Below are 23,827 nucleotides of genomic sequence, written 5' to 3' on the forward strand. Positions count from 1 at the left end.
CCTCTAAACTCTTAGAACACAGTATACAACCGTCTGAGCTCCTACCTCACTGCCACAACTAATCTGGCTTTCGCTTTGTACACTCCACTGAAACTGTCCTACTAGAACTCCCCAATGATTTACTAACTGCTAAAACCAATGGTCAATACTCCATACTCTTACTATTAGACCTCTCTGCGGCCTTTGATACTGTTGACCATCCCATCCTTCGCAAAAAACTCCACTCTCATGGCCTGCGAGACTCTGCTCTCTCCTTATTCTCCTCCTACCTATCACAGTGCTCCTTCAGCGTTGCCTATAACTGTCACCTACTCTCCACTTCCTCTTTCTGTAAGGGTCCCCCGAGTTCTGTCCTCAGACCCCTTCTCTTCTTCATCTAAACCTCCTCCCTTGGTCACTTCATAAACTCCCATGGCTTCAAGTACCATCTCTATGCTGATGACACACAAATCTATCGCTCTACTCCTCCCCTCGCATTACTAACTGACATATCAGCATGGATGTCACACCACTTAGTCTCAAACTCAGTCTTTCTAAAACTGAGCGCATAAAATTCCCTCCAGCCAGTGCTCCCTCCCCTGACTTCTCCATCAAGATCAATAATACAACCATCAGTCACTCCTCTCATGCCAGGGTGCTAGGTGTAATCCTGGATTCTGACCTGTCCTTTCAGCCCCAAATTCAATCACTCTCCAAATCTTGTAGATTTCACCTCTGTAACATCCTTTACCCCTTTTTATCAAACTTGTCTACAATTATCACCCAAACCGTTCTCTCCACTCCTCCCAAGACCTCCTGTTTTCTAGCTCCCTTGTCTCCTCCTCTCATGCTCATCTCCAGGACTTCTTCTGAGCCTCTCCATTCCTCTGTAACTCTCTACCCCAATCTGTCCGACTATCTCCTACACTGTCCACTTTTAGGCGATCCATTAAAACCTCTCTCTTCAGGGAAGCATATCCTGCCTTCAGCTAATAATCACATCTCCTATTTTCCCCATAAGTTCATCCCCTACAGTAATTACCTTTTGTTCCATAACCCCTCCATATTAGATTGTAAGCTCCCAGGGGTAGGGCCCTCCTAATCCTCTTGTATTGAATTGTATTGTCTCCCTGTATATTGCAAAATGCTGAGCAAACTGATGGCACTATATAAATCTTGTATAATACTAATATTTAATAATAATGTTGTAAAATTGTTATTATGAGAATATGTCTGCAGTAAATCCCACTACCGTTCATTCATAGCTTACACAAACAACATTTGAGTATCAAGGAACAACAAACCTGATACTTCTTTGTCTTCATTGCTATCACTGCATTCACAGGCACCAACAGAATCATAACAGCAACTCCTGCCAACACAGAGGGACCCAGGTTCTAAAAACAAAATATGAACATAAATGACTGTAGATGGACTAGTTTCTAGATATGTTTCTAGTTTAAGATCAAAGTCAATCAAAGTAAACGTAAATTTATTTGACACTAAAAGCATTGTTTACACTTTTTTCATTAGTCTGGTGATTTTAGCTGCATTAGTGTACTTGTAAAAACAGCTGCATATTGCGTGTGAAACTTATTACTCGCAGTAACCATTCATTTTTTAGGAAATGTTTGGGAGATTCACTCTCTTCTTCCAGTCAAAGTAGTACTGATACAGAGAAGTTTAGAAAATTGAAAAAAAAAAAAGTGGAGTCTTAAGATTAGATACAGTATATACTCTCTGTCCCAGTAAATGTATTTGCAAGGTAATTAGCTTCAGGCCCTTGCATTTTGTTTAATTTTTTGGGGGGTATTACAAATACTGGGGAAGTGACAATATCAAGCCAGCATTCAGAGCTTCTCTGCAGCATTACAAGAATGTCAGAAAAAAAGGGAAATTTATTTTACCTGGGAGTACAGTGCAAGACACATATTGATATTCATAGACACTAGACTAAAGGCTAGCACCTTCAGGTGATTGGACACTGGCAAAGCTTTTGAGGACATTCCCCATGGGTGTCCTCCTATAAACCTACAACATTCTGTGATTCCTCAGTTCTGTAGCAAGAAATGCAGAGTAATAAGGGAACAGAGGGAAGGCTGGTCTGTGTCCTGTAAGGAAATACAAGATGTGGAATTTACAAGCAAGTCAAAATTCCTTTTCTCGTAATCCTATGGTACAGAACACAGGCCTGATATTCATAGACCCCAGGCCTTCCCCAAGCAATGAATAAGAAGGGTGGAAAAGAACAAACAGAACGGTGTGCACAGACTCAACTCAGTGCTGCCCTGAGGCTGAAAACTGCATCTTTAGGCTTTATGTTGGAATGCCCAGGAAACTCCTACATATCTGGCAAAGTGAGCATGTATTAGTACAGGAAGTGCTTTATCCTTTAGGGTGTAAGCTCTTCAGATTAGTTGTGTGTTTTATCCACCTAGTAATGGTGGATTTTGAACAGATTGTCTGTTCTGGGTTCCTAAGGAGAAAACAAAAAGGAGTGTCACTCTTACTGATAGAGGCTGTAGCTTTGTGGTAAACTCTGATGGCCCTGACCACATCTAGACAGTGAAGAGCCCACTCTTTTGGGTGCTCTGGAGTAGGACATAAAAAAGGAAGGTCTTGGTCTTCATTGAGGTAAAAGGCTCATACCACCCTAGGGAGAAAGGAGGGCCTTGCGCACAAGACTACTTCGTGAATGAGGAATTGCTTCTTACAAGGGAGAGACACTTCTGGCAGACATGTTAGCTAGCAAGTGTACAACAAGCCTGTTGGATTTTTATGTGATTATTGCCGGTGGCTATAGCAGCCAGCAATAATCAATGTGTTCTTCTGGCAAGGATGGCTCCCTCCCATGCCGCGAGAACACAACAGCTCCGTATGAGGGATTCCCCCATCAACACAATACCGACAATGAATGTGCTGATGGGGGAATCAAGTGACCATGGGTTGCAGGATAGAAAATTGCACAGTTTGTGGCCAGCTTTAATTACTACCATAACTGTTTACGTTTGTTTTTTGTGTGTGTGGTTTTTTTTTTGTTTGTTTTTTCTAAGAGATTGTCTTATTAACACTCTACTAAAACATTGTGCAATAGTACTGCTTGGACCTTGAAGAAGGGGGGACACACCGAGAGCTTGTCCTGAAAAATTGTATATTAGTGCAATTAAACAAGTATCACGGACAGTATTCAATTGTTTCTATCACAAGTGCACTAATACAACTACAATCACCTCAAGCAAAAAAAATCATCCAAAAGGTGTATCCTGATTGGTGCAGAGGATTGTTTCTGCAGGGAAAAAGAACCAATTGAGGTCCCATGGAAGCAAAGGGTACTGTAAGGATGGTTTGAGCTGAGAGACACTTTGAATAAAGGTTTTTTCAAGGGAAAGTGAATCCAGAGGTTTTTGGAAAAGAATGGACAAGGCCAAAAGCTGTCTCTTAGAAATACGTACAATCTGATAATGTTCAGATTGTAGGAAGGCCAAAATGCGAAGCATGGAGTAATCTCTAGGTTTAAAATGCCTGTGTTCATACCATGCAAAGGAAGATTTCCAGATACAACTGTAGATTTTTCTGAACTTGGCTTTCCTTGTTTTTAGCAATGTGAGAATGACGGACTCAGAGACCCCTCTGTCTCTCAAGACTTGGGCTTCAATAGCCATACTGTTAAAGCCTGTGACTGAGAAGAAGAATGGAAAAGGGTGCCCTAAGAGACCTTATATGGCCTGTTTGGAAAGGGCGAGCTGTTGTCTCTTAGTAGTCAGAGTATTACTGTGTACCAGGCTCTTCTAGACCACTTTAGTGCAAAGAGAATCAGAGTATTATTCTTTTGCTGTGTTTGTGGAGCAGTTAAGGTAAACTTTGCACTGGAGAAAAGGCATAGTTTTGCTAGAACTAACAAGGGAATTACTAGAGCATCTATTGCCAATGCTTAAGGACCCTTGGCCCTGGCCACAAACTGCGGTAACTTATTGTTGAACCTGAAGGATACCAGCATCCCGACCTCCCCCATCTCTGATATATGATAGTCAAAGAGTGAAGGGCCCATTTTCCTTAGTCCATGTGGTGACGAATGAGGTAATCCGCCTTCCAATACTCCACTCCTGGGATGTGATCAGCAGAGATCACTGGAAAATACATTCCGTTCATGAGATGATCAGGCTTGCTTCCATCAAGGCTGCATGACTCCTGATGCCCCCTTGTTGACTGGTGTAGGCCAAATATATGGAGTTGTCCCATTGCCCTCTGATCAGGTGTCCCTTGGCCCAGAGCCATTTTTATCGCTCTAAGCTCCAAGATGTTGATGAACATGTGACCATGTTCCCTGAACTGTGAAAGATTCTGACACTCCTCCCCAACCTGAGAGACTGGCATCTGTTGTCATCACCTTCTGGTATGGAAGAAACAACCTCTCCATTGCCAAGGCTGGGTTTGAAATCCACCTAGCTAGGGAGTTCCTTTCATGGCTGGATCTGAACCTAGGTACAGTGGATATAAAAAGTCTACACACCCCTGTTAAAATGTCAGGTTTCTGTGATGTAAAAAAAGAGACAAAGATAAATCATTTCAGAACTTTCTCCACCTTTAATGTGACCTATAAACTGTACAACTCAATTGAAAAACAAATTGAAATATTTTAGGGTGGGGAAATAAACATAAAAAACAAAAATAATGTAGTTGCATAAGTGTGCACACCCTCTTATAACTGGGGATGTAGCTGTGTTCAGAATTAAGCAATCACATTCAAAATCATGTTAATTAGGAGTTAGTACACAGCTGCCATCATTTAACCACTTGCCTACTGGGCACTTATACCCCCTTCCTGCCCAGGCTAATTTTCAGCTTTCAGCACCGTCGCACTTTGAACGACAATTGTGCAGTCATGCAACACTATACCCATATGACATTTTTAGCATTTTTTTCACACAAATAGAGCTTTCATTTGGTGGTATTTAATCACCACTGGGTGTTTTATTTTTTGCGCTGTAAACAAAAAAAAAAGTTTTTCTTTGTTTCTATTATAAAATTTTGCAAACAGGTAATTTTTCTCCTTCACTGATGAGGCTGCACTGATATGCAGCAATGATGGGCACTGATAGATGGCATTGATGGGTAGCACTGATGTGCGGTACTGCTGGGCACTGATGGGCACAGATGGGTGGAACTACTGGGCGACACTGCTGGGAACTGATCATCAGGGCACTGATGATCAGTGCCGTTCTGTTTTCTGACAATTGCCGGTTATCGGCAGTACTTTCCTCACGCTGTGACAACATGAGGAAAGTGCACCCGACAAACGGCAACTGCATTTAACCGGTGATCTGCTGTGTCATTGGACATAGCTGATCACGTGGTAAAAGGCCACTGTGATTGGCCTTTTATACCACATCACCTGATCAGTTGTGTCCTTGGGACACAGCGATTACGGAGATCGACGGGTGCGCCACTGGGGGCGCACGGGAGGGCACGTACTGGGAGGACGTCATATGACACCCTCCCAGAACTGGACAACCGCATTGTAGCCGTCATTCGGCTATAGTCCAGTTGTCAAGCGGTTAAAGTGCCTCTGATTAACCCCAAATAAAGTTCAGCTGTTCTAGTAGGTCTTTCCTGACATTTTCTTAGACGCATCCTACAGCAAAAGCCATGGTCCGCAGAGAGCTTACAAAGCATCAGAGGGATCTAATTGTTAAAAGGTATCAGTCAGAAGAAGGGTACAAAAGAATTTCCAAGGTATTAGCTATCCCGTGGAACTCAGTAAAGACAGTCATCATCAAGTGGAGAAAATATGGCACAACAGTGACATTACCAAGAACTGGATGTCCCTCCAAAATTTATGAAAAAACGAGAAGAAAACTGGTCTGGGAGGCTGCCAAGAGACCTACAGCAACATGAAAGGAGCTGCAGGAATATCTGGCAAGTACTGGCTATGTGGTGCATGTGACAATAATCTCCCGTATTCTTCATATGTCTGGAATATGGGGTAGATTGGCAATGCGGATGCCTTTTCTTACAAAGAAAAACATGCAAGACCAGCTAAATTTTTGCAAAAACACATCTGATGTCTCCCAAAAGCATGTGGGAAAATGTGTTATGGTCTGATGAAACCAGGATTGAACTTTTTGGCCATAATTCCAAAAGATATGGTTGGTGCAAAAAACACTGCACATCACCAAAAGAACACCATACCCACAGTGAAGCATAGTGGCGGCAACATCATGGTCTGGGGCTGTTCTTCAGCTGGAACTGGGGCCTGAGTCAAGGCAGAGGGAATTATGAACAGTTCCAAATACCAGTCAATATTTGCACAAAACCTTCAGTCTTCTGCTAGAAAGATGAACATGAAGAGGAACTTCATATCTTTCAACATGACAATGACCCAAAGTATACATCCAAATCAACAAAGGAATTACTTCACCAGAAGAAGATTAAAGTTATGGAATGTCCCAGCCAGAGCCCTGACCTGAATCCGATCGAAAATCTGTGGGGTGATCTGAAGAGGGCTGTGTACAGGAGATGGCCTCACAATCTGACAGATTTGGAGTGTTTCTGCAAGGAAGAGTGGGCAAATATTGGCAAGTCAAGACATGCCATGCCGATACCCAAAAAGACCGAGTGCTGTAATAAAATCAAAAGGTGCTTTAACAATGTATTAGTTTAAAGGTGTGCACACTTATGGAGCCATATTATTTTAGTTTTTTATTTTCACTTCCCTCCACCGAAAAGATTTCAGTTTGTTGTTCAGCTGAGTTGTACAGTTTATAGGTCACATTAAAAAGGTGGAAAAAGTTCTGAAATGATTTATCATTTTTGTACATCACAGAAACCTAACATTTTAACAGGGGCGTGTAGACTTTTTATATCCACTGTATATTAAGAAGGAGCATGTTTATTCCATGCCAACAAGGCATTGCAAGGAATTTGTTTAATGGAGCAGCCTCGAAGGAGGCTACCATTAAGCCAAAAACTTTTAAAGAAAAACTCACAGAGCCATGCTTCTTTCATCTCAAGATCCAAGCAAAGAAAGATTTTTACTTGGGCTATGTCTAGAATGAGACCCAAGTGCTCCAGGCAAAGGAAAGGCTGGAGAGTGTATGTTGGAAATTGTTTACCCAATCAAAAGCCTAAGGTTTCTGAAAATACCTGTGGATATTTGCAAATAGCTGTGCGTCTGAAGAAGATCGCCTAGATACTATGTAACCTGAATGCCCAGGTTCTTAAGAGGGGATGACAGGGTGCAAGAACCTTTTGAATGCTCTGAAAGAAGAGAAGAGGATAGGTCAAATGGCAGTTCGATTAACTGAAAATGTTGGCTTCCCACTGCTAAGTGCAGAATACGCTAATGAGGTGGGTAAATGGGAATATGCAGATAAGCATCCTGGATGTCTATGTATTCCAAGTATTCCCTTCCTCTCAGAGGGGCAATAATTGACCTTTTGAATTTCATATGGATTTTGGAACTAGGAGGTACTTATTTAAAGATTTTAGGTCCAGGATAGAACGAATACCCCCGTTGGGTTTTTGAACTGTGAAAAGATTTGAATAGAATCCTTTGAACCTGTGCTCCAGAGGTACCAGAACAACTACTTCCTGGGACAAGAAATGGTAGGGGCATTCTGTACACTTGCCTTTCCATTTTGGTTGGTTTGAGAGAAGGTAGCGAGGGGGAAAGAGTCTGGAGCTCTAATTTGTACTCCTTTGAAGTCACAGATATAGGCAAACTGTAACAGACATCTTAGAAGTGAGGACACCCCTTGAATGGAAGGAGGGTTTAGGGTCTTTAGAAATTTTGTGTTCAAAGTCTTGTATCGAAAGAAAGGGCTGAATTTTCACTTAACAATTGAAGTCTGGGTAGAGGGCTAAGGTGCTCTGTCTTTTGAGGAAGTAGAGGAATGAGATTTTGGAACTTTCTAATGGTGAAGAAAAACCTTGCTTTCTATGACATCTTTGATGACTGTGTCAAATGTCTCACCAAAGAAACATCCTCTTTCAAAGGGGGAATGTGTAAAGCATCTCTTAGAGACAGCTTCCACTGGCCAAGTTTTGAGTCACAGGATTCTGCGCATGTGAACAAGAATCAATCATCCTGAAGATTTGTGTCTTGACTGGATCTAGGGCAACCACACAAAAGCAAGAAGTTAATTGCAGTAATTGCTCTATCAAGGTATGGTGCTGGAATATAGGATTGCCTCGGCTGTTCATTGCCCTAGTCCAGTTAGCTGCAGTTTGATAAACAGAAATTGCAGCAACAGCTGGTTGCAGAGCTAGACCTGCAAGAGTAAAGAGAACCTTTAAGTTCTTTTTGTGATCTATTTTTCCACTCTATAGGGCTTTGTAATGATTCTTGGAAACGCTGTTCTGGATTGACCAAATTTTCATAGCTTGCCCAATCTATTTGTTCCTGTACTAGGAATATTTAGACTCACCAGGTCTCTTAGTACCAAAAGGGGCATAGACAGGGGAGATTCAAGTACAGCAACACCAAGGCTTTTGCACACAGAAGTGAGCAAGTGAGCTTAGCAACTTTGGCATGCATAATTCATTAAACTAACATTAGGGATATGGTATCCTGGGGTAAGAAATCATGGCCTCCTCTACCACTTCTGGGTCCTGGGTTCCTACTATATGTCAACCTCAGTGTGTGCGGAATGTTGTTGAAGGAGATTGGAGCTTTTGAACCCTGGAGAGTGATGACTGTATTAAAGTTGTTAGTAGTTTAGCAGTCCAAGGAATTGTTGCAAAAAAGTCTGCCTTAGAGTTACCACACATGTTACAATCTGGCCGTACAATCATCTTTAGATTTACTAAAATTTACCTCATCTATCCAGTAAATTTGTATCCAATCAGACAGGCCCTTGAACTAACATAGTTGTTGGTAGATATAAAGAAGATTTTACAATCAGATTGTAACATGTGTAGTGAGCTTAGGCCATGTAGGCCATGTAATGCATACCTGATGTACAGCTAGAATTGGATGCAGAGACCTGTGTTAAAATAGGGTAGGGGGTGCTCTGATGCAAGAGAACCATCATATTTTGAGTGGTCTGAGTGTTTTGCAGGTCTTCAGCAGAGCAAATGTTCTCCTCAGCTTTTGCCATGATTCCCTTATTTCTGCCTGTGGGGTACTCACAGAGTAGAATGCAGAAACGTGGTAAGCATGTTCAAGAAGAAGTGCATAGCAACCCGGATGGTGACTGTGCATTAGCCAGAGGGCGGTAGGAAGTGGCTGAGTACGTTATAAAGAGCTCTAGGTGGAAGTGACTGTAAAATGTGTGACCTGTGGTATGATACAACACCTGGTCATCCACCAGAGGCTAGGCTCTGAGTGATTGAATTTTAGTGCCAAGTTTGGAAAGTTTAACACTATACAAGTGAATAAATTCCAAACACATTCCTGGTTTCATGATAGTTGTATTATAAAAGTGCATACTATTCAAAATGCATAAATGGTGTAAGTTATGCATATTTGCAGTGGTATTACAGTATTCACCAGAGAAACAGGGTGACCCTGTCTTACCTGGTGACATTGCTGGTCCCAATATAGAGTACAGGCTTTGCCCACCACACTGGGCATATCCCTGCAGGGGTCTTCAGAGTCTGAGTTCTATAGGGATAGACCACGGTCCTGAGCAAGAGCCAGTGCCAAAAGAAAGATTATAGGCCATCCACAAGGTGATGGGTCTGGGCATGGCTCCCAGGGTTTTATTGAGGTTGCACTGATCTGGATGCAATGCTACAGTGAAGAGTCGACTGACGTATTCAAAGTTAAGGAATAAGCTAGTTAAGCCAGGAGTGATTTTTCTGTATCGAAAAGAGGTCCATCACCTTAGCAACTAGCAAAAAACAGAGAACACACAGAGTGGGATGGGGTTATAGTGGGACACCAAGGGCGTGTATTACCAGGAGTTTTCCAGTGCCCAATCATCTCAAGGTGCAAGCATATAACCTAGGGTCTATGAATATCAAGCCTGTGTCCTTTACTGCACAGTAAAGATAAAAAGATCGGTTCTCATGCACAGAATGAAGGTACCGGATATCCAAGTCACTTTATAAAACACAGAAACACCAAATATCGAAGTAACAAGATTTAAAGTGGTTCTAAAGTCAAAATGTTTTTTTACCTTAAAATGTTACTAAACCCAGGACCCTGCATTCACTATATCTGGTCTCCCAAAGTAAACAGAACATGGAAATGCAATTATTTTAGTAAATATAAACTGCTAAATACCTTTTCTCATCAGCGGTTACAGCAGTCTTGTGACTTCTATCAGTGTCCAGCAGAGCACCGGTTAAAGATTGTAGGAGTTTTCATTCTGCTCTGGGAAAATGCAGGACCCCTGACCTCTGTCTGAACAGTGCCGATTGGCACTGTGCTGATCACATGCACTCTCCCAAGAAAAAAAAAATCTCTCTAGCAATACACATCAAACTGAGCATGTGCAGAGTGATTCCACACAATATATGTCTTATCAGGAGATAATGGGGGGACACTGGAAGAAGGGGAGCAGAGAAGTCAGGATCAAACAGCCTTTTTAAACAATGCAGAGGATTAACCTCTTGGTTCCACAGTGAGAACAAGCATGCGTTACTGCATATAGACTGATTTTACAGTTGTGGGTTTAGAAACACTTTAATGCACTCTAAGCATTGCGGTAAAAAAAAATCTCCCACTAGCTGTTCCTTCGCAGACTCCCCCCCCTTCCTAAAACATTTACTTGAGTATTTTATCAATCCAGTGCTGTGCCCAGCTGTAGCTTTTCTCTTCCCTCTTCCTACTCTCACAGGTTACTCTCAGAGCAGCAGGAGTCACTGGTTCCTATTGTTGTCAGTCAAATCCTGTGAAGGGGGAGGCCAAGCTGCGGTGTGTGTCCATGGACACAGACATTTCAGAGTGTGCACGCACAGCACACAGTTTGCTATGGGGAACATGCAGGAAAGAAGGCATGGAGAGTGGCGGTGGGGGACTCCAGAAGAGAGGGTAATAGACCGCTGTGTGCAATACCATTGCACAGAGCAGGTAAGTATGCTCTCTTTTATTTATAAAAAATTAATTCCTTCACAACCAATTTAAGTTACTCATTATGTTCAAATGTTTGTTGAGCTAAGGTGTTTCAGTCACTGATTCATAGCCAGTCACCCATTGTTAAGAGGGACACTAGAGGGTTACAGGAGGTGCCCCCCCCCCCTCAAAAAGGGGCCTAAAGCAAGGGGTTTACATTTTTCTATGAAGTACTCCAAAACAAAACATTTTATATCAGATTCATTTATGAGTTAACATTATAATGTAGGTCATAAAAGAAAACAAAAAAAAACAAAAAAGAACAATGATGAATTCTTAACTAAAGGAAAATACACAAAACATCATATACCTGCCACAATAAGTACAGAGCCAATACAACCTGAAGTGGAGCTGACCAAATCATATTTATATAGGTTGCCAAGTCCATAAATCTCTGGGCATCTACAGACATGAGGTTGACAATTTCTCCAACAGTGGATGTGCGACGTGCAGAGTTACTGATCACCAGGGCCTAGGAACAAGAGGTAAGATCCACCGAGTTAATACAGTGACAAAGTTACATTAAAAATGGATTTTAGCAATTAAATTGAATATGTCAGTACAAGGCATTTACTAAAGCTGGAAAAGAGCAAAATCAGGCTGTCTTCTGCATAGAAACCAATCAGCTTCCAGGTTTTATTGCCAAAGCTTAATTGAAGCTGAGATTAGAAGTCTGATTGGTTTCCATGTAGAAGCAAACCTGATTTTGCACTCTCCAGCTTTAGTAAATAAACCCCAAATTTTATGTAAAACAAAAAACAATGATATTATCTTTTTTGGTCCCTTTCAGACCAGTCTGATAAATATGCCACTGTAATATCTGTTTGATAATTGAGAAAAATAACTTATCTTGCCAGAAATCTTGTGAATTGATGACTTCCTGTGCTCTCAGCCTGTGCAGGCTGTTTAAGGAAACATTGTTCTGCTCTCTTTACAAAACACCTCCTCCAATGCATTGGAGAAAATGGAGTAATGATCGAGGCAGGCAACACTAATCCTCTATACAGTACAGTGAGAGATTAACCACTGCTTCGAAGGATGGGTAAACTGCCACTTCAGCTTTGGAAGGTTTAACCCCCTTTCTGATAAGGTCATTTTTTGTTATTTGGCGCTACTCTATTTCAAATAGTAATTGCGTGGTCATGCAGCGCTGTACCCAAATAAAATCGATATCCTTTTTTTTTCACACAAATGGAGCTCTTTTTTTTGTGGTATTTGATCACCTCTGGGCTTTTTTATTTTCTGCTATATACATGAAAAAGAAAATTATGAAGAAAAAAAAAAAAAGATATTTTCTACTTTCGGTTATAAAAATAGCCAATAAACTTAAATGTCGTCATAAATTTTGGTGAAAATATATTCTGCTACATGTCTTTGATAAAAAAAAAATCACAATAAGTGTATAATAATTGGTTTGTGTGAAAGTTATAGTGTCTATAAACTGTGGTATGTATACAGGAATTTACACAGCTATTACTATCTGACCTATTTAAGGAAAGTAGACACCCCAAGGAATTTGCTGAGAGACATTTTGAGCCCAAAGAAGATTTTATTTTTTGTCACAAGTTTTAAAAAAATGGACAAAAAAAATAAAAGTTTTGTTTTTTTTTTTTTGTTTTTTTTTTTTAAACACAAAGTTGTTACTCAAATTATATATTGATCACACATGCCATGGTTATATGTAGAATTACACCCCAAAATACATTCTGCTACTTCTCTTGAATATGGGTATTCCACGTTAGACTTTTTGGGATACTAGCCACATATGGGGCCAAAAAAGCATTGACCACCTTCAGGATATCAGAGGGAGTAATTTCCTCATGTCACTTCCTCACTACCTGTCACAGTTTTGTAGGCTTTGAAATGCCTGGATAGTTCAAACATCCCCGAAATTACCCCTTTTTGGAAAGTAGACAAGGAATTTAATAAGAGGCATGGTGAGTATTTCGCAGATATTTTTTCTCACAAGGTTTTGAAAAATAAAAATAGAAAATAATAAATGTACTTTCATTTTCTTTCTTCATTTTCCATAAACTCGCGACAAGCTTGGGGTGTCTACGTTCCAAAATGGGGTCTTTGGCTGGTGTTTGAACTGTTCTGGTATTTTATGCCCAATGTTAGAAGCTTCCAGCACACATCACTCACTCTTCTAACCACTTGAAGACTCGGCCTTTTCGGACATTTTTTCTTTACATGATAAAATCAGTATTTTTTGCTAGAAAATTACATACCACCATGTGTATGTATTGACACGTGTTTTCGCCTTTGCTTGCAATCACGGGGGGAAGGGGGGGGGACACAGGGGTGCTTTAATTAATTTAATTTTTACACCGTCTTTCATTTTTATTTTTTTTTTGTTAAATTACTTTTATTGTTATTACAGAGAATGCAAATATCCCCTGTGATAGCAATCGGCAGTGCCAGGTACTCTTTTCTAGGAAATCTGGAGTCTAGTAGACTCTAGATCTCTCCTATGCCCTTAAAGCATCTGATCACATTAAGATTGGGGGTCGTCCCTACCACTGCTTGAAAAAGCAATCCAGTGGCTAATTAGATGCTAGGATTGCTTTTACATGAAAGCCGACCGCTGGCTGAAAAAAAAAAAATACCAGGATGATGCCTGCAGCTGGCATAACCACTTAAAGTCCAGCGACGTACCAGCACATTGCAGGTCCTTGTTAGGCATATATGTAATGTTCTTTTTTTCATGCAGCCTGTGGGCTAAAGGAAAAAAAAAAAAAAAGAACCTAACAAGTTCCTCCATTCACATCGATGTGGATGAAGAAATCTCTGCCAAAAAAAAGTGGAAAAAAAAATATACTGAAGCATGAGTGATCTGCCAACTGACCACCCCAAGCCCCATGCCTGGGCATATACATTCTCTTCTTTAGCTGCAGATGAGAATCTCTTCCTGTCAGAATAAACAGATCAGTGCTGCAGCTGAATGGTATTCCTGTAAAAGGCTCTACAGGCCTGTGTTTGAATTCTTGGTGGCTGCAGGATGCTACTAGTGCTAGCCATTGCACCAGCTTGGACTGCACTTATGGTATTCACCACGTCACCAAGCGATACTGCAGTGCTGGTATGTAAAGTACCAGGATGTACTAGGCCATTGGTGCTCGCCAGTTCACCAAAAGGTAGTGCAGCACTAGTACTTGGACCCTGCTGCATATGAGACAAGTCATGCATTCCTAGCACTTTAGCTACAAGGGGTTGGGTATGTCTGATTTTAGCAGGGACCTCTTCTCCATCATCCGAGCCCCTAGTCGGGGTGCCCCTGCTCTCTACAGGTTTGTGTTCTGAGTCAGATTGTGTAAGGACTCCCCTTCAATCTCATCTTGACATGCTCAGAATCCTGTAGGCCTCTTCACCTTTCTTTGGACATGTCGGCCACTAAATTTATAGGTACCTAGTGCGACTCACAGGAAAAAGAGCGCCTGGCTGTCAGGGACTGCTTGAACTGCTAGAAATAAAATTCACCTGCTAGTGCTAGTAGAAATCAGGCCTGATTCTGCTAATTATGGGGTTTTGTGTGCAATGTATCACAGGTGACATTGATCAGAAATTACACTGATACTGCACTTTTTGGTGGTAAGGGGCTAAACACTAGTGCTGTCAGCGAACGGGGCTGATCCTGCTAACATTGCATTTTTGAGGACACTATACTAAGGGGGCACTAGTATAATTCTGTTTGTGATCAATTTATTGATCCACACAAACCCTATACTAGTAATAGCGGTGATCCGCGACCTACTGCATGAGTGCGGCAGTCTAACACTAGCTGACTGGGAGGGGTGCTAACTGACCCTGACACTATCTGATGTTGCAAGTGGCAGTAATACAGTGATCAGTGAAAACTTCTTTATACTGACACTATTAATGGCATTGGATAGGTGACAGGGGAGATCAAAGGGTTAATAGGGGTGACCAAAGGGTTAAATGTGCTAATCTAACGTGTGTTTGTAAAATGTGCTGCTTTTACTCACAGTATGGTGTTCCCTCTTCTCTCCCTGGATGGAAAAGGGTCCAGGAAGAGAATAACCAGCTGCTCCATTCACTGCAGATTAGCAAAGTCCCAAACAAAAATCATTGGGCAGGACCCACTGATGAACTGCTCCTGCAGCGAATGACAAGAGGGTTAGCAGCGGGGGGGTCAAGTGCACTCACACCTGAAAATAGATTGCATCATACTGGTAATGTCACTGCACCCAGAGCTGCTGCTCGCCTGCACTACATTGCAGCAGGGCAGTCGCCAAGCAATAAATTAAAATTTGTTTTTTCCCCCTCACATATTTTTACATACCGTCCCCAATGCAGTACAGTGTCATAAGATGACTCGTGTGGTGGTGATCAGAGACACTGACTGGTGACAGCATGTTAAAAAGAAAAAGAAAAGAAAAAAAAAAAAACCTACAAAAATTTTTTTATTCAATATTTAAATGTTTCTTTTACAATTTTTTAATTTTTTTACTTTTTTTTTTTTTAAACACTTTGATCAGAGTAGTTCAATGTTACCATAGTAACATTGAACTATTCTAGCGGATCAGGGATTTTTTTTTTTTTTTTTTACACTTGTATGAAGTACATTGCACCAGCAATGCTATGAACTGTTATGAATGGGTTACGTTCATAATACTAGTGATCTGTGATTGGCTTCAGCTAATCACATTGTATCTGGGCCAAATACAGCACCCTGTACTATGTTATACCATGTGAGCCATTCACAGCTCCGTAGTATCAGAAAATTAATTCATAAAAGTTTTGTTGACATTGTGATTGCATGGCAATCACATGATCACCGGGTCCCGATTATCGGGATCCGCATTCTTGTGGTGCTGGGGTGCCTGTGTTAGCACAGGCAGAGCGATGTACAGGTGTGTCACTCTGCCTGTACATGCCACCCACCCGCAGTACAAGTATTGTAGGTGGTTGGCAAGTTGTTAAATTCACTTTCCTGGGTTTAGTTACATTTCAAGAAATATATAAAATTAACTTTTCTTTCATATTGGATACGAGTAGAGAATGGTTACAACTGCTTTTTTGCCATCTGTGTCTTAAGAAGTTTTCTATTCCTGTCGTCTCAGCAGGGAAGGACATTTTTTCAATGTGAGGGAAATCCTACACAGTTGCTTACCCCTTATACCTGTTGTGGTGGCAACTCAAAATCTTCCTGGTGACACCAGTGATCAAAACAATTAGTTACAGTTTATAAAAGTGAAAAAAAGCACAGGTCCATCCAGTTCAACTTACATGTGTGTATGTGTTTGTTATTTTTACTGTCTCATAAGCCCTGTATATTCAGCTTTTTGAGGAAGACATCTAAAAAATGTTTAAGCTATCAACTCTCTCAGCTAGTGCCACTTACTGGGGGAGGGAGTTCTACATTTTACCTGTTCTAACAGTAAAAAAAACCCTTTCCCCGCTGTAAGGTTAAACTCAAATTCTGTGTCCTCTTCAGGTACCTTAAACAGTTTATAAATGACTGGAGTCACCTTTGATATATTTGTACATTGAAATCAGAACCCCTTTGAAGCACCACTTTTTGAGCCTGGGTTCACATTGATGCGGTCCAGAATTTGCAGCGTTTTCTGTGCAAATTCTGCATCGCATCAGAATCACACTCCCTTCATGCAAACTGCTGCGGGTGTGTATGTCAAGTTAACTTCTTGCCGACCAGCCACTGTAGAAATACGGTGGCAGGTCAGCACGGCTGGGCAAAACAGTTTTCCTTCCAGGTTCGCAAACTCCGGCCATCTAACTGGCCGAGCCGTGATGACGTCACTCCCGCACATGCAAGAGGGAGTCCCGGACCATGACACGGTGCTCTGAAGGAACAGCACGGGTATGCAGCTTCTACAGAGTGCATGCGCCAGCTCTCAAAAAGAGTGAATATCTCCTTAATGGTATGGGGGCACAGTCACAGATGGGATGCTGCTTTTGCGTGCGTGCTGCTTTGATGGATTGCCAAGACGCAGTTGAACACAGCAATCTAATCATGCCTTCCCTGCTTTTCACAGGTAAATGCTGCTATCTCCTCTCCACTCTAAACTACAACAATGCATAGACTCCTGTTAATTTCAGAACAAATAGTGTATATATATTTTTGTCTATGTTGATTAATTCTCACCTCTAGTTGCACTCTTTTTCTGACTGTGGCCTGTGTCTGGTCTGTGTTTGAGAAACATCCCACCTATTCATGTGATCCTTATCAGTTCCTAACTGGGGCAGAGAAGAGTGCTCATTTGACCATCTCCCTATAAATTTAGATCAGCTCATGGGGGGAATCACAGATGGGGGGCACAGTCACAGATGGGGTGCTGCTTTTGCGTGAGTGCTGCTGTGATCGAGTACTAAGACACAGTTGACCACAGCAGTTTAACTAAAGCAGGATAACTCAAGCAGCAGGAAGATACAACAAGAAACTCTAATGCATGCTGGATAGACTGTAAGCAAACACCCTGGGAAACGGCTCTTACAAGTCTGGGTCCCACTCCGCATACCTTTTTAATATGTCCCCTCTACTCCTCCTTTTCATATTACTTTCCTGCGTTCCCAAAATCTCACTTCTTTACCCCTCTGCTCCACCCCAAAACCTGTACATCTCACCCTCACTGCTACCATCTCCCTACTACTGCTCTCATCACCTCCTGCTGATACTTCACTCTCCTGCTGACCCAAACACCAGGACTAGAAGGCATGTGCACTCATGTACATCCCGCTCCCATGTTACTTTCCTCACCCTTCTTCTTCTCCTAACCTCTGGGGATATCTCCCCAAACCCTGGTCCTCCACTATTTCACCCCCATACCAGGCATCCTCTTTCTTCCGGGAATTATTTATTATACAGTATTTATAAAGCGCCAACAGTTTGCTCAGCGCTGTACATTACAATGGGAGACAATACATGAGACAGTACAATAATAATACAATGCGATACACGAGGGGTTCGAGCGCCCTGCTCCTTGGAGCTTACAATCTAGGAGGGAAGGGATAGTGGTACAGGAGGAAAAGCTGTGGGGGGTGGAGTGGTAGGAAGAGTGGAGGATGGATTGGGGTAGGAAGTTCCAGAGGATGGGTGATGCCCTGGAGAAGTCCTGGAGGCGGGCATGGGAGGAGGAGACCAGGGAACTAGAGAGAAAGAAGTCTTGTGAGGAGCAGAGAGTGCGTTTTGGGTGGCATTTGGATATTAGGTGATGTAGTTTGGGGCAGTATTATGAACAGCTTTGTACGTCAGTGTTAGCATTTTGAATTTGATCCGTTGGGCAATCGGAAACCAGTGGAGGGATTGGCAGAGGGGGGTGGTGGAAACGGAGCGGTTGGTAAGGTGGATGAGTCTGGCTGCCGTATTCAGGATCGACTGAAGTGGGGATAGCCTGTGGTGAGGCAGGCCAGTGAGGAGGGAGTTGCAGTAATCGAGTCGTGATATGTTGAGGGAGTGGATGAGCTGCTTAGTGGTTTCTGGGGTTAGGAATGGGCATATTTTGGCGATGTTGCGTAGGTGGAGTCTGCATGAGTTTGTTAGCGATTGGACTTGGGGCTGGAAGGATAGATTGGAGTCAAGAATGACACCAAGTACTCTGGCTTGCGGGGTGGGCCTGATGGTGGCATTGTTGGACGTGATGGAGAAGTCAGTAGGGGGGGTGCACGGGCTGGGGGGAAAACTAGGAGCTCGGTTTTGGAGAGGTTCAGTTTAAGGAAGGGGGGCGACATCCAATCTGATATGTCGTGCAGTAGGCTTGTGATTCGGGCAGAGACTGAGGGGGTGAGGTGAGAGAGGTGGTAGTTGCAGCCGTGAGAGTGTATCAGTTGGCCAAGGGAGGAGGTGTAAATGGAGAAGAGAAGGGGCCCGAGGACAGAGCCTTGAGGGACCCCAACAGAGAGGGAGAGTGAGGGGGAGGTGGTAGCGTTATAGGTAACGCTGAAGGAGCGTTGTGATAGGTAGGACGAGAGCCAGGAGAGAGTCTCTGAGGCCAAGGGAGTGTAGATTTTTGAGGAGGAGGGGGTGGTTGACTGTGTCGAAAGCCGCGGAGAGGTCAAGGAGTAGGAGCACTGAATAGTGGCCAATAGCTTTGGCGGTTAGAAGGTCGTTGGAGAGCTGGACTGTAGGGGGTCGAGGAGGTTGTTGTCATTGAGGTGGGAGCTTAGGCGATTGTAGACTAAGCGCTCAAGGAGTTTGGATGTGAATGGCATCAGGAAGATGGGTCTAAGGTTGCTCGGGTCAGTAGGGTCCAGGGAGGGCTTTTTAAGTATGGGAGTGATGTGCACGTGTTTCAGAGGGGAGGGGAATGCACCAGAAGAGAGGGAGAGATTAAAGATGTGGGTGAGGGAGCGTAGGATGGAGGAGGGAGGTCGTAGGAGTTGTGAGGGGACAGGGTCGAGGGGGCAGGTGGTGAGGCGGGCTTCAGAGAAGACCTTGGTGACCTCAGTGGTAGTAAGGTCGAAGGAGTGGAGTTTTGAGGGGGCTTCAGTGTGAGGGATGTTAGGTGGGGTGGAGGTCTGAACAGCGGTGAGGCCGAGGGAGAGGGGTGATGAGGGGGTTGCTTTGTGAGAGGAGATAGGTGGGGAGGAGGTTTGAGCAGCAGCGATGTCCCTGCGAATTGTGTCAATCTTGTTTTTGAAGTGATTGGCAATCTCGAGGGCAGTGAGTGAGGTGCTGCGTGGAGGTGGGGGTGGAGAGAGTAGAGAGTTGAAGGTAGAGAAGATCCGGCGAGGACTGGAGGAGAGAGTATTGATGAGGGTCAGGAAGTAGGCTTGTTTGGCAGCATGGAGGGAGGAGGTGTAGGTGTGGATGGCAGATTTATAGCGGGTGAATGCTAGTTGGGATCTTGTTTTGCACCATAGTCGCTCCAGCGCATGACTGTGTCATTTGAGAGTTTTGGTATGATCAGTCTGCCAGGGCTGGAGCGGTCAGGGTCTGATGTTTCATGTGGTTAAAGGCGCTAGCGAGCCAAGAGCGGTTGACAGCGAGTTGTTATAGGCAGTCGTGGCCAGGTCGGGGCAGGACAGGGGAAGGATGCTGTCATAAAGTTGATCAGCTGTAGAGTGGAGTGGGGCAGGGTTCAGGTTGCGGAGGTTTCAGCTGGTAATTAGTTTGAAATTTGGAGGGGTAGGCGTTTGAGGACGAGGAGACAGAGAAGGTAATAAGGTTGTGGTCAGAGAGAGGGGAGGGGGTGTTTGTGAGATTGTGGGGAACGCAGAGATGGGAGAAGACAAGGAATCCCTGTGCTCCCAAAAACCACCCTCCCTTTTTCATGTGCGCTCTGGAATGCCCTCTCTGTCTGTTATACGCTCACCTCTGTCCATGACCTTTTTGTCTCCCGCTCCCTTAACCTACTAACAATTACAGAAACCTGGCTCCAAGCAGCAGATTCTGCTTCTCTTCCTGCACTTTCCTATGGAGGCCTCATCTGGACCGACTCACCCAGACCCAGTGGTCGGAAAGGTGGTGAAGTTGGTTTGCTTATCCCCACTAAGCATATTTCAAATCCTCCCTAACCCTCCCTCTCTATGCTTCTCTTCTTTTGAAACTCACTGCATCCGGCTGTTTTCTCCCATTTCTCTGAGGATTGCAGTGATTTATCGGCCTCCTGGACCGGTGTCACACTTTCTTGATGATTTCTCCACCTGGCTACCCTACTTTCTCTCCTCTAAACTACAAGATACGCCCGTTCCTAACCTCGGAAACCACTAAGCAACGTATTCACTCCCTTGTTATATCTCGCCTTGACTATTGTAACTCCCTCCTCATTGGCCTAACGAATCGCAGGCTATCCCCTCTTCAATTTATCATGAATGCTGCTGCCAGACTCATCCACCTTACTAACCGTTCTGTATCTGCCACTCCTCTCTGCCAATCCCTCCACTGGCTTCCCATTGCCCAATGGATAAAATTCAAAACATTAACAATAACTTATAAAGCCATTTATAACTCTGCCCCAAATTACATCAACGATCTTGTCTCTAAATATCACCAAAACCGTACTCTCCACTCCTCGCAAGACCTCCTGCTCTCTAGCTCCCTTGTCTCCTCCTCCCATGCTCGTCTCCAGGACTTCTCCAGGGCATCACCCATCCTCTGGAACTCTCTACCCCAATTTATCAGACTATCGCCTACTCTGTTCACTTTTAGGCGATCTCTGAAAACCTCTCTTCAGGGAAGCCTATCCTGCCCTCAGCTACTCTTCAAACCAGTCCATCCCCCACAGTTACTACCTTTTGTACCACTAGCCCCTCCCTCCTAGATTGTAAGCTCCAAGGAGCAGGGCCCTCCTTTCCCTCTTGTAATGAACTGTATTAGTGCTGTATCGTCTCCCATTATATTGTAAAGCGCTGAGCAAACTGTTGGCGCTATATAAATCCTGTATAATATTAATTTATGGTGCACATTTAGGATAGCTTCATTTTACCTAGAGATAAGCGTTACTATAAGCTTACCTGTAGGTAAAAGTATAAAAAAAAAATTAGTTTACTACTACTTTAAAGAGATAAGTTCACCTTTACAAAAAAATAATAAAATGCTAATTTTTTTGCAGCTAAAAAATAAGCATTTTTTTTTTTATTTGCTAGAAACCTCTAAAGCATGGCATTGACGATCAGATCATGGGTGCAATGCCACAGTCCTGCATACTGTCTGTGTAACTGTCTGCCTGTACCTCCTATACGGGCAGCCAGTTACACTATGACAGGAAGCTTAACGAACTAGAGTGCTCACCAGCACTCTGTTAGTTCATTGAGAACTACAAGTCAACAGCCGCAAAGGCTGACGGTACTTGTAGCTAGCTTCCCTTTCATAGGGCACTGTGAATCAATGACTCGGCAGAGTGGGCAGTTCCCTGCCCCGTTTTATTAGATTGTGACATCAAGTGTGGGGGGTGGGGGGGAGAGAAGATCCCACGATCGCTGCCAAAACGGGGACTCAAGGCTGGTGCATTTGTAACATGTTACACCCTGAATATGGGTGTAACGTGTAATATGTTACAAAAGGTGAACTTATGCTTTAAACCAAAAACTTGAGAAATAAGCAGGCAGATCCACATACAAATGGTAGATTTGAAAGCGGTTTGACCCTTCCTTGGGCCTCCAGGGAGCACACAGGCATTAAGCTGCCTAATTGTAGCAGCTGACTTCAGTCATATCCAAGTGTGAAAAACTTTGTCCCCCAATGTTTTTGGCTTAGGACATGACGGTAACAGAATGTCTTGGTTAAGGCAGAACAAAAAAGTCTTAGGTGAAAAAGACAGCAGAGGCTGTAAAACCATCTTGTCCTAGTGGAGCAAACACCATGAACAGTTCCTTACAGGAAACAGTAGCCAATTCTGAAACTCTTGAGCTGTAAAAATGGCAAGCAGAAAAAAAACCTGAATTAGAGGAACCAAAGCAAAATCCTGGATAAGTTGAAAGATTTTTGCAAGAAAGAAAGTTCCAACCTGGATGCCAGAAGATTTGGGGTAAACCACCTTTGGCAGAGCTCCTTAAACATCTCTGGGTGATGAGCCCACGGCTCCAGAGACCATGTTGAGGAAATCCACTTGCCAATTCTCCATGCCTGGAATGTAGGCGGTTGACAGTGTGGGAACATGGACTTCCTTCTGAGACAGGATGAGATCCACTTCCTCCTGGGAAGCCTGACTTCTGGTGCCTCCTTGATAATTGCCATGGTGTTGTCTGGCAATTCTCATAGGGGATAGCTTCAGCTGCACCGACCAATGTAGCAGGGCAAGATGAATCTCCCACAGTTCTAGGATCTTGAAAGGCAACATCCTCTCTTGCAGTGAGCAAGTTCCCTGGACTAAAAGATTGTCCAGAACTCCACCCCATCCCACCAGGCTGGCATCCATCATCAGGATCCACAAAGATACAGGAAGAAATGATTTTTCCGTCTCCAGCATCTATGAGGCGATTAACCTCCATCTTCAACGACTGTATGCTCCGGTTCCATGCCGCCAACACATTTTGCTGGAAGGGCCTGGATTGCAACTGGGCAAAGGATACTGGATCAAAGGAGGCAACCATGTTCCTCAGATCCCACCTGCAATAGGTGATTTTCCAATGTCTTGAGCAATGCCACTTGAGTCCTTAGAGAAAGACTCGAATCCTAAGAGCAAGATATTTGTCGGGAGGGAGGATCACTTTCACCTAGTAGCATGGTCAAGCCAAGAGGGCACTGAGCCAAAACGTAGCAGTATGTTGGTTACATGAGATTTAAATGCAAATCTGCCAGTGTCCCCCCACCCACACAAGGAAAGGCTGTGTGGCCTCACAATACTTCCTGCAACCTGTTCCCCAACAAGGTCTGCTCCGCTGCGACCTGTAGTCCTACAATGGTATTTAATCTGTGACCTGCAGTTGCGCAAGCTACCACACCTCCTTCAACCTGTAGTCCCACAATGTCCTCATGAGCTGCTACTGATACACATTTAGGCAAGATGGCCACCACCCTACTTGTAATCCCATGGCTGTACGGCACATGTGCACACAGCCCAATTTGTTTTCAAGTAAATGCAGGTAATAAAGCTGCTGCTTTGTAGTGCTTGACCAGTCTACTTCACAGGACCCCCTGAAGGGGTCCAATCTTCACCCATCACAGTGGACAAGGCCACAAGGGCCTTCAGGGACCAGTGCCAACCAGCAGCATTAAAGGCCTTTCCCACCTGTCTAGAGCAGGGTCTGGGTACCATTCCTTCGAGCATATTATTATACAGGATTTATATTGCGCCAACAGTTTGCTCAGCGCTTTACAATATAAAGGGAGACAATACAGCAACAATGCAGTTCAATACAAGAGGGTTA

General features: G+C 43.4%; 1 protein-coding gene across 2 annotated transcripts in view; it reads right to left on the bottom strand.

The window, feature by feature from the left end:
* Nucleotides 1–23,827, bottom strand: part of LOC149460927 (multidrug resistance-associated protein 1-like) — a 382,011-nt gene that overhangs the window by 188,502 nt on the left and 169,682 nt on the right. For both annotated transcript variants that reach the window (XM_089679079.1, XM_089679078.1), the window contains exons 10-11: nt 11,349–11,510; nt 1,284–1,376 (exon numbers count right to left, since the gene is read on the bottom strand). In XM_089679079.1, coding sequence (XP_089535205.1) covers nt 1,284–1,376; nt 11,349–11,510 — 255 coding nt within the window. The remainder of the gene's footprint in view (nt 1–1,283; nt 1,377–11,348; nt 11,511–23,827) is intronic.

This window comes from Staurois parvus, unplaced genomic scaffold, assembly GCF_062004578.1.
Source record: "Staurois parvus isolate SC_StPar_1 unplaced genomic scaffold, SC_StPar_1.0 ptg000217l, whole genome shotgun sequence".
In the NCBI taxonomy this organism is placed as follows: Eukaryota; Metazoa; Chordata; class Amphibia; order Anura; family Ranidae; genus Staurois; species Staurois parvus.